The following is a 13027-nucleotide window of genomic DNA, read 5'->3' on the forward strand; positions in this document are numbered from 1 at the left end:
GCAAGATTTCCTCTGCTGTGTTGGAGGCTGTGCAGGGTCTTTAATAAACAACTCCAGCATGTTGCCCTTCGCTTCTTGGCCTTTTTTTTTTTCCTATATATATATAACACATATAGATTTGTTCTAGAGCAGCCTCCCAGCCCCATTTGGGCACATACAGGGACTCAGGCACTAGCCCTGTTACTGTAAGGATCCATCACCCCCTGCTCCTACCTCCCCCTGCATGAACATAGATCTGTAAAGGGTGGAGATGGAGCAGAGCCGATGATGCACCCAGTGTCCCCACTGTTAGGAAGGGTCCAGGGGCCAGACGAGCTCTCATCAGCCTTGGAAGAACCAAAGGCAGTGGATTTCGCTGATCTCTTCAGTCAGCGCCCGCCCCCCTCCTGCCTCGTTAGGCAGATGTGGATGGACAGGCTGAGGCCGCAGGGACAGGGAGACCTGCACCCCAAGGGCAGTGAGGAGCAGAGGCTGGAGGCTGTCACACAGAAAGAGGGCCAAGACAAGGAACGTTTGCTTACAATCTTTATTGAAGTCATACAAAAGTTGCCAAAAAGTGAAAAAATACACTATATACAAAACCATTTTCCTTGTAAGGAGAGGAGTGTCCAAGGTTAAAGAATTATCATACTGTGCTTTCAACTGCAGCCCCTGATTCTGCTTGTGGCCTTTTCTCTGTCTAAAAGAAAAGAAAAGGTTTTGTTTTTAAGAAACAAGACACTGCCTTACAGCACCAATTCATGCAGCAGTTCAAGGTGTCGGTAATTTGAAGACTTTACTGACTACATGGGCTTTGCTGGTCTTCAGAGCCCAACACTATTCTAAAATATTGACGTTAACAATTGTAGCCCAAGTGATAAGTATTAAAACCCAGGAGTGTTATAAAATAGTTTGGGGGGAAAGGCCCTGTACTGTAGACCACCCAGAGCACGGTTCTGTCCCACCCCACAGCTTGGAAGTCTCCACAGCCGGTGTCTTTCCAGCACCAGACACCGTGGTACAACATGCGTCCTGCCAGCTGGGGAATATTCCCCACCTCAGCTGGGAAACTTTATGAAGACCAGCAGGCAATAAAACCAGTACATCTACCAGGCACAAACCCATGCCTGAGCAGAGGGAAAAAAAGAAGCACGGCACAGACTCCTGACTCAGCTGCCCACCTCCTCTTCCATTTTTTCTGCAACCTCATTTCCACTGGGAGCAGCATCATCACCACCACCACCATTGACAGCCGGTTCTGGTTTAGACTTCTTAGCTTCATTGTCTCCCTGTTGAGTCTCCTCCTCTGGTTTCCTCTGAAGACAAAATTGTTTAGTCTTCACTATGTACAAATTAAACCTTAATTTTTTTTTTTTTTTTTAGAAAGTTAGCATCTAGATGTCACTGCACATTATCTATTCAACCTCCACTTGCCAGGTTCAAGACAGATACTTCAGGAAAGTGTTAAGATTTAACCAAAGCTCTGAAGCTTTGGTATAGAGGTCTCAACCACAACGGATTTCCAGTAAGACATTGTTTAGGTGCTAGTATCTATAGTGCTGAATTATCCTTAGTTATAGTTTGGCAAGGAAACATGCGACTGCTGAGCCAGATAACAGTTAAGGGGGCAGATTTAGGGCACCTATGACACTTGCAGTCACCTGTGTAAAGATCAAAGTTGCTCCAGGCAAACCTGGACTGAGAGGCTAATGGAACACAGGCCAGGCTGTGCCACAGCAGCATACAAAATAAAAACTAAGATCCCATAGGGGATAATTTTAGTTGTATTTGCAAACAGTTCTAGAAAAAACACATACCTTTAAAGTATGTGCCTCAGTGAGAGGCAGTTTATTATGACTACCATTAGACTGGCTTTGCTATTTATTAAGTCCAATTCTCCATTTCCACTTGGAAAGAAGGGAACCCAACTCAGCCTGGTTGCTTGCCCTTTTCTTAAGGTCTGCAGGCCACCCTGCTCTTCTTGCAGGTCCTCAGCAGAGGAGGGCACTCGTTCAGAGAACGCCTGCAGAAGCCACACAACTCAGCTTGGAAGTTAAAGCGGTGTGGGTCAGGCAGAGCGCTGAACCACCAGGAACTAGTCTCCTGGAGGCTGGACGGCTCCCAGACTGATTGGCTCCCAGTGGAAAGGAGTTTCATGCATTATATATGTTTTTACTTTTAAGGTGTTTTTTCCATTATAGAACTGAGGTAAGGAGAAAAGCTTCAAGCCAAGAAATCCAGTTATACAGAGCAAGCTAGCGGTACTTTAACAAACTGTTTGTTCAACTAGTCATTTCTGGACTCACCTTTTTCCTGACTAGGTGAGAGATGTCTGTAACACACGGAGATGCACCATCAGCTGCTTTTCTTACAGGAATCTATTACAAGATATTGACACATGAATAACAGCAAGCAGTAATCCTTAGAGCAGACAGGAATTCTCAACAGCCATCTTAAATTAACTTACTGTGGAAACAGAACCACTGTCTTCACTTTGCGCAAAGCCAGATGTAGTTCCAACCTTAAGAAAAAGCAGAAGACAGACAGTAGAACAAATTCTGGCTATCTGTTCACACAAAACTGTATAACGCTGTTTAGAAAGGGACAGAAAACCCAACTCCTTCATGTCTCAACACTGCATTCTGCTCCTACACTCATACACAGGACAGACAGATGAAAAGCTCGCATAGTGATGCAACACTTAGTCCATTCTCACATTTAGCTGACCTAGCATTTCCAGCCCTGACACATTTAATTGCTATAGAAGCCTATCAAATTCCAGTTTAGTTTGGAACCGTTAATGTCAGTGTATTTACTAACTATCCTCTCTTTAGATGTCAGCTGCCTCAGTTTCCTTCTCACAATCACAGCCCATATTGTTTGTGAGCAACCACCAGCTCCCCATCTGTTCAATCCAGTCTGAGCTCCTCCCATTACTGGTTTACTTCAAGTCTCCCTGGAAGAATGTTTGGTTAAAAGGAAACAGCAGGACACTAACCAGAGTTGCTTTCAGTGCCAGCTCAGCTACCCTTGCACTCTTTTGAGATTCTTTTGAATCTTCTATCTTTTCTTTAATTTCAGGAAGCAGTCCCTTCAGTTCTTCAATCTCCTTCTCATCTTCAGGGGAACCATTTTCCGTCTTCTTTATTCGCTCAGTAAGCATTGCTAGGATGAAATGGTTATCATGGCAAAAATCCTCAAGACAAAGTAGCTGTCCAGCTATCAATATCCACAGAGGCAAGTGTCTGCTAGCACACACTGTTTCAACAATTCTGATTATCAGTATAGCCTGTTACCGGTTTCAGACCAGCAAATATTTGCATGGCAAGGTAATACGCATATCAACTACTTTTAGGGCAGTTAAAGTCTGCTTTGACTTGTGAAAGCTCTCACATTTGCTAGGTAGTTTGAGAAACCCTCTTACCCATTCTCTTGTCAATGACTTCCACAGATTTACCAAACTGCAAAACCGCCTCATCGAACTGGCTGTTGTAGTGGTACGCCAGGGCCAGCTGGTAGTGACTCTCGGCTAGCAGGCGGTCGTGAGCCTCCAGGTACTTCTGCTGCAGGGCCAGGCAGGCCTGAAACTCTTCTATAGCCTGCGTGTAGTTTTCTATAGGAGAAAGCCGTAAGGTCTTTACAAACCACTCTCATATATCCAAACAAGCAAGATCTAAACCCTTATTCAGTTACTCCGTATTTTATTACACTTTATATAGTCTGAAAACAGAACCACCACTGAATACAGCAGTTGAGTTCAGTGACAGGCTGCTTTCAGATTATCAATCGACACCACTCACAGCCCAACACTGTCCCCCCTGCACCTCAGAAAAAGATTGTGTAGAGTCCAGCTCCTCCAGTTCTCTCAAGAGTGCTTTGTCCATTTACAGCAACACAGTGAACGGAGCGGCCAAGTCAAAGCCAGGCACGCAAATCCTGCTATTTTACCTACACCATGAACTGAGTGCAACTTGAATCTAGAGCTAGGGATGGTCCCCTGCTACCTCCCAGTCAAGCTCTCCATTCGAGGTATTCTAGTGACATGAAACACAACCCTCACTTTGTAGCCCTCGTCCAGAAACCTGTCACGTTATTTCCAGTGCTTGCCATAGAGGAAGATTACACCCTACTTGGATTTAACAAGATTAAAACACATGCTTTTAAATGAAAGGCAGATAAGACACATTAGAAGGCACAAACCTGAGTCTTGCTTCACACTCCTTTTTTCTCATGCATAACGCATCAGGGTCTTTCTTAGACTTTCCAAAATACTAGGGTATGGTCAGGAGAGTCAACCATTTTTTATTTGCCATCTTTATGTTCTGCTACCAACACCTCCCATTGAACTCAATGACTCACTACTTCAATAAGGAAAGAGTCCTCCTCAGTTTCTGAAGCTAACCAAACCTTGCCTGTAAAGCAGAACACAAGGCTGGTTTTGATCTGGTAACACACTACTACTTCTTACTCGAAGCTCACTTTCACTGTTCTGGACTATCCTGTTTAGGGCACTGACTTGTTCACCCATTGATTCTAGAGCTTCTCACATGGCTGCACTATCATAATTAAACAAAGTGTATTTTGTTTTTCTCTTAACAGCCTTAACTCACCTCCGCTCATTTTAAAGTAAGAAATAGAGACGGACAAAGTGAACTGTACAGGAGGATTAGTATTACTTACCAGATTCAATGCTAACTTCTCCTAACTTTAGATGAGCTTGAGCTGCATGGAGCTGAGCTTCTTTTGTTTCTTGTCTAAATCAAGAAGAAGTATTTTCAAATCCTGATCAGAATATGCCACATTCACTAATTGCTTATGCCATCCCCCAAATTCCAATGAGTTTCTCTAGCAGATATCCAAATTAGGACTTAAGTCTTTACCTCTTGTAGATGACTTTTGCTAACTCCAGCATGTCCCAGGCTAGCTCAAGATTTCCAATTTCATCCTCCTCACTTTCCTGTAAAGACTAGAAATGTGTTAACAATTAAGTGACTTGGTTACAATCACATCAAACAACACTAAGTTTCTAAGCAGTGTTGTCAAGGAATCAATTTCTTTAAGAGGTAAACAGTTTACCACTAGAAGGAAAAAAAAAAAGAACATGCAGAAGAGGTTACTGCATCAACTGAGACTTTGCCTGCAGTGAAGGTGTTTTAAATGGAACATAAGCTTACATTGTTAGTTGATATGGCCTTAATTTTTTTCCAGAAATAACAGGGCACCAAGCACCAATATTATCGTAAGAATAAGATTTTGTTTAAGGTGCTATTTAGATTAATCAAAAGCTAAATAAAGGACCTAATGTTCCACTTTCTTTTTAAATGAGCTTCTGAACTTCATTAGAATAGTCTGAGGCAGAGACATACACTATTCAAGAGAGCTGTCTAGCATGCTTAGTACCACACTCCAACAGGCTTCAGATTTTTCCAGGTGTTTTGATTGCTACATCAAGGAAATGCCTCAGATTTAAGCACCACTACACTTGCCACTAAATTTCCATCCTAATCATGGCTTATTGGACTGGGTGCATTCAACACACATAGTGAGACAACAAAACAAGCAGAGAATAAACTGTTACAAGTAACTAACTTTAGTGACAAGCTAAAGCAACTCTCCCTGCCTGCCCCTGCATTTACCAGGCTGCATTACTCATCAGCCAAGTTTACTCACCCAAGTTTACAGACGGAGCTAAGCAAGATACTACCATGTGTACTACACATAACACCGCCCCTTCCTTAGGCAACACTAGTTTTCAAAAGTCATTTCCTACATAGGACTAAATGAAATACAAGTGACCTTTTACGAAGACATTAACATGACATTAAGACAAATACTGCACTCTTCCATGAGCACCGAGAGCAGAGCTCAGCAATCTCACCTTGTCTTCCACTGTCAATTCATTCTCCTTATCATCTTCAGCTTTATCATTTTCTTTATCTTCCTCTTCAGATTCTTCTGTTTCTACAAGGAGAGGAGATGAATGAGAACACTTCTTGTTACTACGCTTGCTTCACATGGAGTCAGGTAGAATATTATGTCCAGCCCTTATCCTTCCAGTGACAGGTGAGATGCAAGAAGAGCACAGATACATTAAATTCTCGGCAGCAGCAGCCATCTTGCTGAAAGCGTCAGGCATTGTAAACTAAAGTAGTTCCAGGCTACCTTAGTCCTTGTTTTAAGTTTAACTTCATACTATCTAGAATGGAAACTTACCTAAAATTCAGTTCTCACAAATGCACTGTGAACTCCCACTGAAGCCGTGGGATCCCGAGCAGCCCTGGAGGTACCGGTCACTTGCTGGGCTTCATGCTACAGATAACAAGCGTTTTCAGCAAGATAGCTGCCAAGCTGCGTGCAAGTAAGACTGCTTCTGAATTGATGTTCCTCATGTCAGACATTTAAGTGGCAATGTTATTAATGAACCTGCTATTGTGTAGCACTGATTTGACTTCTGATACTGCATAGGCGCGTTACATGATGTGTTCTACCAGTAGAAAATATTTTGGGAAAATGTGCAGTGAAGGAATAATAACTTTAGAGCATTGGTTGACTTGCATGCTAAAGTCAGACTTAATTCCTATATCATGGCACTGACTAATTCCAGAATAACAGGAGCTTGATGGGGTGGAGACTAGAGAACCCGTGAGCTCGTTAGTCTAACTCCCAAAAAGCACACACCTACCACTGAGAGGGCCAAACCTGTAAGTACGAGGACAGCTCCAACAGAGGAGATGTTAGGAAGTTAAAATTTAAGTAGTGGGAGGAGTCTGGAATGACACGGCACGAGACCACGGTGTTCAAGAGTGTCCTCACACTAACAGAGTTGGGAATAAAAAAGCAGCAGTATGCGTACATAAGCAGCCTTTCACAGGATGAGGAGTGGATAACTACTCTTGGTTTATGTTCAGTCATACTCTGTCCAGACAGACACTTCGTTAGGCAGCTGCTCCACCACCGCGTGTTCACCGTGCTCAACAGTACAAATCCTTTCAGTGTCCAGAACTATTTAGGCTGAATATTTGCCACTCCTAAAATAAGGCTCTTCATGTGAAGCTGAGTTACTGACAAGCAAAATTTCAATTATCAGCTCATCAGTTAACTTGTGCAATAGAAAGCATTGGCCTACTAAGACCATGCAAGTAATACTTCAGCAAAGCGCACAAGTTCTCCTAGATCACTTTAAGATAATCCTGAAAACAGCTATAATGAAGCAAGGAAGCAGAATGGCAGAAAAAGTTAGATAGCTGGAAGACTGTACTAGATAGTAGCAATAAGCCTTCAGGTTCCAGGGCAAATTAAGTTTAGATTTGCCAACCAAATTCTCACTTGTAATTACCACCAGAAAGACTCAAATGGAGAGTTCCTTCCTCCAGCAAAAACAAATTTACTATTTTGTTATGTATTCAGCTGTTCTTATTTTTCTGCTCCACTGTTTGAAATAAAATATGGTTATAACCAGAGGCAACTTGTGCTTCAAGTTATGTGAAGGTTAGTGCAATAAACCCAGACACATGCAAGTGAACATCCATTCAGTATTCTCCACCAGCCTAGCCATTACTTACATATTTCACAGGGCTGTAAGTTTGCTTTCAAGTAAGATTTGCTTTGCAGTTAGTTAAGCGTTAGTCTAGAGAAACTGAGACTATTTACTATTCCTTGAAACTTTACTTGGATGTAAAATCCTTCAAGAGCCCCTTTACTGTGCCTTTTCCTTATTCTAAGGCAAACAGAAAATTCTGAATGGAACACTTTTTACCCATTGTTAGCCAAATCCATCAAGTCATCCACCCACAAGTACTTTTCTCCTCTCACTGTTACCTTCTCCCTCTTCCATCAGGTCATCTTTCTCTTCTTTTTCTACCTTAGCACCTTCACCCTCTTCCATGAGGTCATCTTTCTTTTCCTCTTTCTCTACCTTAGCAGCTACTTCAGCCTTTTCTTCTATGTCATTAGATGGCTCTTTGCCCTCTGTGGGCACAGGTTCCTTTGAGGACTCTGTCTCTTTAGATTCATCTGGTTTCTCTTCTGTAGCTGTCTCTATTGGCTCTTGTTTCTCCTCCACCTTCTTCTGTTCAGCTGCCTCCACCTCCCCTTCTGCAGCTTCTTTCTGCTCCACAGCGACTGCTGCCTGCACTTCTGCTGTCACTTGTGCTACTGCCTTCTCTTCCACAGCTGCCTCTGCCTGCCCTTCTACAGCCTCTCCCTTTTCCACAGCTGCCTCTTTTTCTGTTGCTTCTGCTGTCTGCTCTCCCACCTCTCCCTTCTCTTCCGCAGCCGCTTCTCCAGCTTCAGCCTCTTCCACAGCTGCCTTTGCCTCCTTGTCTGACACTTCTGTCGTTCTCTCCTTCTCCTCAGTTGCCTCTGCTATCTGGTCTTCAGGAACCATCTTCTGCTCTTTTTCCACTACCTTCTCTTCCACAGCTGCCTCCTCTTTTGTAGCGTCCTCTTCCACAGCTGCCTGCTGCTTCTGCTCTTCTGAAGTGACTTCTTTTTCCACAGAAGCCTCCATCTTCTCTTCAGCCTCTTCAAGCATCACATCCTTGTCAGCAATTGCTTCTTCTGTTGGTTTTTCTTCTGTGATCTCTTTCATTTCCACATCCTCCTCTTTGATTTCCTTCTCAGATAGTACTGGAGACTCTTCCGTAGACTTCTTGGCCTCTTCTTTTTCCCCCATGGCGTTATATACCTGTTCTCTCAACTCCTCCCTTGCTTCTTCTACATGATTGAGGAAGCATAAACATGTCTTCGAGTTTAGTGATAAAGACATTAACGGGCACTGACAATACCACCCTCAGACCCTCCAGTGTGTTGGTTTGTCATCAGGTTAGATGACATTCCTAAAAGCTCCATTTTCAAAGTACAAGGAATTAGGACACAACCAACATTGTAACTTGAACTAAGCAAATCCCTTCCCCTTCCCCAGATTGCATTATTGCAAGCGGCCGCTCAAGCAGTGTGCAGTTTTGCGCGCTAGCGTTTTTAGTCACAGCTAAGCGAGAGGTGCCAGTGTTTTAATAGTCTGGATTGACAGGAATTCCTGTATTATCTCCAGCTGCAGGTAGTATAATATAGATACTGTTCCTGGACTTTTTACAGAGACTCTGACCTGTCCTACTACACACGCTGTACTGCTACAAGGTTACAAAGCAGTTCAAGTTGACTGTGAAACTTAAGAAGCAAGTTTGAATGCAGCGTTTCAGGACACAGACACCTGGTGACCCTTTACACATGCTTTCAGTGACCAGTTCCTTGCAGGTTTTACATGTTTTGTTCAATCTTTAAGCAAGATTAGAAGAACAAAAAAAAGTCCATTCAGGCTGCTAAGAGTTTTAACAGAATAATTCAGGCTACCTAAGATACCGATGGACGGAACTTGGATCGTTTAGACAAGAAAACGCAGCTTGGTGCCTCCACGACAGCTTTACATACCATCAACAGTTGGTAACACAGAATCATCTTCAGCTTTTTCTCCTTCCTCTTCAACCTGCACCCCTTCTAAGGCATTTCCCAGCACACCATTTTCCATTCTAAAGGGAACAAAAGTTTGTTATCCCTTAGCTCTTGTAATAACACCGTTTTAACTGCACAAGCTGCAATGCCATGGGCCATCCCACCCCGTGCAACCCTGCGTACATGAAGTTCTAGTGTAATCCTGCCTATAGGAGGGCGAAATCCTGTTATGCCAGGCAGACTCTTAATCAAACAAGAAACTGTCAGCATACCTTGCCAACTCCAGGAGAGATTTTCCATAGTAAAAAAAAGCTTCTGCACACTCATCCGCTGTCTCACCATATTTTTTACCCCTACAAAAGTAATGAAGCATTATTTGCCTTGTGCCTACTTTAGATTTTGATACATGAACTTGAAAGCTAAAAATTCCTGGACAGGAAGAATCAGTTTCTTAGCTCGTCTCCCATTGTTTCAAACAAATAATGAATGCTCCTCTCACTGAGCTAGATGTGGCTCTCAAACATTGGCAAAGCAAATTAATCTAAACCCAAAAAGGCATCACCCTCAGAGACTGATCAAGACTAGTAAACAAGTTACTCGCAACTAACACTATCCCATTATTTTCATATTAACAGACATCAGAACCATATACTGCAAAATAAAGTATCAAATCCCTTTTCTTCTTTACAGAATGGCACTGGCAATTACTATCATAAAAGCTGTCCAAGTTGCACACCAACTACACGACTTGAGTTAATTGTCCACGACTTGAGTTAATTTAAATAGTTGATCCTCTTGTTGGTTGTATTATAAATACAGCAGCATATGCAAGGTAAAAATCTCAATCTTTCTTGTATAAGCCACATCAGTATAGTTAAGCTGAAAACCAAGACCTACAAAAATAAACAAAACATTCTACTACTCACAGTAAGCTCGCAGCTTCCTGGAACGCATTAACAGCAGCCGGAATATTTCCCATTACCAAGTGTTTCTGTCCTAACCCCAACAGTTTCTTTGATTCTCCATCCACATCCATACTGAGGGGTGGGCGGGGGGGACGGGGCAATAAAAATAAATCAAATACAGAATTCTGTTAGTTTCCATAGTAATTTCATATCCATCTTTCAATACCTAGTCAGCTTTATATAAGAGTGAGTTGCATACATTACACTGGTTGGAACTACCAGGGTGGCGGGGAGGGTTGTTTATTTAAATCTGGACCAACTTTTAGTTCTGATGACCAAGGGCAGACAGGTTAACTTTAACCAACCGCTAGAGGAAGTGGGTATCAGAATCTGGTATGACAAAGGATGCTAAAGAATATACTTTGAGTTGCACACCAATACAACACCGAGTACCATACAGTGTTTCACCAGACTCTGATGCTAGCTAAGCCAAGAAAAAAAAGAATAAATCCAAGTTATGACTTCTCATAGCACAGCATGATACATTTGAGAAGAATGATAGATACAAGCCTTAGTTTCAATTCAGTGCGTCTCACACGGCTCCGTTTCCAGAAGGTCCATCCCAGTCCAGTCCCTTGGACTGGGGCAAGGGGAGCTGCCCACAGAGGAGTACTACTACATGTTAGTCACGTACTTGTACCTCCCCAATGCTTCCCCAGCACTAACTCACAGATCAAGAACTTCCTAAACAACAGCTAGTATTTGTGTATTTATTAGTCCTTGAAAGAGTTTTGTTGCACTAGATTTGTGCAGACCACTGGTGAGCACAAGTTTTCAGCATCTACAGCATCCGCATCTGTTAAACTTCAAGCCTAACAACCAATCTGAAGGGTGACCTTTTTGTTTCACTCGATAACCCCCGGATTTCATGTTCTTTAGTAACTGACAACTCCGACTCCCATCTCACCTGTCCGTCTTGTCTGTGGATGTGGAAGGAGCTGCCAATTCCTCTTCCATCCTGCAAACAAAATATCAAATAAGTGTTTATAACAGGCCACCCATTTCGTGAGAGGAGCGGAGCTCTCGGAGGTGTGAAACCAGAGCCAGGAGCGGTGCTTGCCTTCAGGTGTACAGCCACCTAGCGCGAGTTCACACGCTGGTTCACTCTGCTGGCTGTCTTTTGGAGAACCCTATTAGTTTCAGTTTTGCTTATTGTTTGAATGAAAGGCTGTTAGGAAAGCAGATGCTTTCACATTCAGGCTATATCGGACTAGGCCTGGCCAACAGGTCTACTGCCTAAAAACCAGGACCACCCACCCCGCCAGCTTGCAGCCACTGACCCACAAGCACCCCGTAGTAGCTCAGAGCTAGCCCCACGCCAACTTGCAGCACGGAACAAGCCGCAAAGCACAAAACCGGGCGTTTTGCAAAGCGTTTTCAGTCAGAACACCGGGGACGTGCCCGAGGCGCCCGCCCGCGCAGCCCGGGGACCTGCCCCGGCCACCCGCCGGGCAGCCCCTCCCCGGCAGCGCTCCGGGCAGCGGCAGGGCAGCCACCGCACAGCCCCCGGCCGCCAGCTGACAGCCGCCGCCGTCCTCCGCGGCCGGCAGAGGGAGGCCGGGGGCGGCGTTGCGGAGCTCCCCGGGCGGAACAAAGGCCGGGCGAGGCGGGCAGCGGCCCCGGCCCCCCCGCCCCTCACAGACAATGGGCGCCTTTCCCGCCTTCCCCCCGGCCCCGCCCCCCGCCATTGGCGCCAAACCCCGACGGCGGCTCCTCACGGGCTGACGGCCCGGCGTCACGTGACGCCGCAGGACCACCCACCCACCCCCTGCCGCTCCCCCTCCCCCAACCCGCCCCACGGGCAGGTTCCGCGGCGTCGGCTGCCCCCAACAAAGATGGCAGCAGCCGCGCAGGGGTCACGTGGTGGCTCCGCGCGAGGCGAGCGGGCCCAGCTGGCGCTGGAGGAGCGGGGCGGCACGTACCACCGCCGGGCGGGGGGGGGGCGCGGGGGGGGGAAGGGGGGCAGCCGCGGGAGCCCGACCAGCACCCCCAGCCCTCCCCCCAAAGGAAATCCTGCCCCCCGCCACCCCCCCCAGCCACCCCGCGGCGCGAAAGCGCCCCCTCTCCCCGCTGCCCCCCCTCCCCGACACGCACACACCGTGACCGCAGCCAGCCCGCGCGGCCCTACCTAGTCGGGGAGGCCGGCGCGGGCTCAACGCAGGGGGGAGCGGCGACGGCCGAAGATTGCATAGAAGCTGCTGGAGAGAGGGGCGGCGGCGGCAGAGTGCAGACCCCTACCCCTCCGGCTGCCTATATACCCCCGAGGACACGCCCCGGCCCGCCTCGCGGCGCGCGCACGCCGCAGGGGGACTACCGCTCCCGGCATGCCGCGCGCCCGCCCTCCGCCGGACACTCGGGGCGCCGCCGCGCGGGGCTCGCTGGGAAATGTAGTCCCGGGAGGGAGAGGCCGCCGCGGGGCCGCGCGGCCCGCTGGGAAGTGTAGTGCCGGGTGAGGCGGGGCGGGGGCGCGCAGGGAGCGCAGGGAAACGGAGTTCCGCTGGGAAGCCGCTGCCGCGCGGCATGCTGGGAAATGTAGTCCGCGCCGCCCGGCCCGCCCCCTCCCGCCCGCCCCCGCGGCGGCCCCAAACGGCGGCTGGGCGCGCCCTGGGGCGGTGGGAGGGCCGGGGCCTCAC

The 13027-nt window shown here is 46.6% G+C and overlaps 1 protein-coding gene across 4 annotated transcripts; it reads right to left on the bottom strand.

The window, feature by feature from the left end:
• Positions 1-512: 512 nt before the first annotated feature.
• On the bottom strand, positions 513-12703 carry NASP (nuclear autoantigenic sperm protein). Of its 4 annotated transcripts, none has more exons than XM_075155860.1 (15): positions 12523-12703; positions 11302-11352; positions 10356-10466; positions 9702-9782; positions 9409-9506; positions 7798-8694; positions 5858-5940; positions 4860-4936; positions 4660-4733; positions 3404-3592; positions 2978-3144; positions 2447-2500; positions 2286-2357; positions 1161-1295; positions 513-679 (listed from the first exon to the last, which is right to left on the bottom strand). In XM_075155860.1, exons 1-15 carry the CDS (start codon positions 12582-12584, stop codon positions 626-628), a joined length of 2205 nt encoding a protein of 734 aa, XP_075011961.1. In that variant the 5' UTR covers positions 12585-12703; the 3' UTR covers positions 513-625. The 4 variants fall into 4 exon arrangements, with proteins under 4 accessions (XP_075011961.1, XP_075011960.1, XP_075011963.1 ...); XM_075155859.1 differs by having other exon boundaries at positions 4860-4945; XM_075155862.1 differs by lacking the exon at positions 7798-8694.
• Between the last annotated feature and the right edge of the window lie 324 nt (positions 12704-13027).

This window comes from Calonectris borealis, chromosome 8, assembly GCF_964195595.1.
Source record: "Calonectris borealis chromosome 8, bCalBor7.hap1.2, whole genome shotgun sequence".
In the NCBI taxonomy this organism is placed as follows: Eukaryota; Metazoa; Chordata; class Aves; order Procellariiformes; family Procellariidae; genus Calonectris; species Calonectris borealis.

Coding starts and splice junctions, on each gene's coding strand:
- NASP (XM_075155859.1), bottom strand. CDS start 12,584: ATGCAATCTTCGGCCGTCGCCGCTCCCCCCTGCGTTGAGCCCGCGCCG. Junction 9,507..9,701: donor TCTCTCCTGGAGTTGGCAAG/GTATGCTGACAG, acceptor TGTTCCCTTTAG/AATGGAAAATGGTGTGCTGG. Junction 8,695..9,408: donor TGTGTTACCAACTGTTGATG/GTATGTAAAGCT, acceptor TCAATCATGTAG/AAGAAGCAAGGGAGGAGTTG.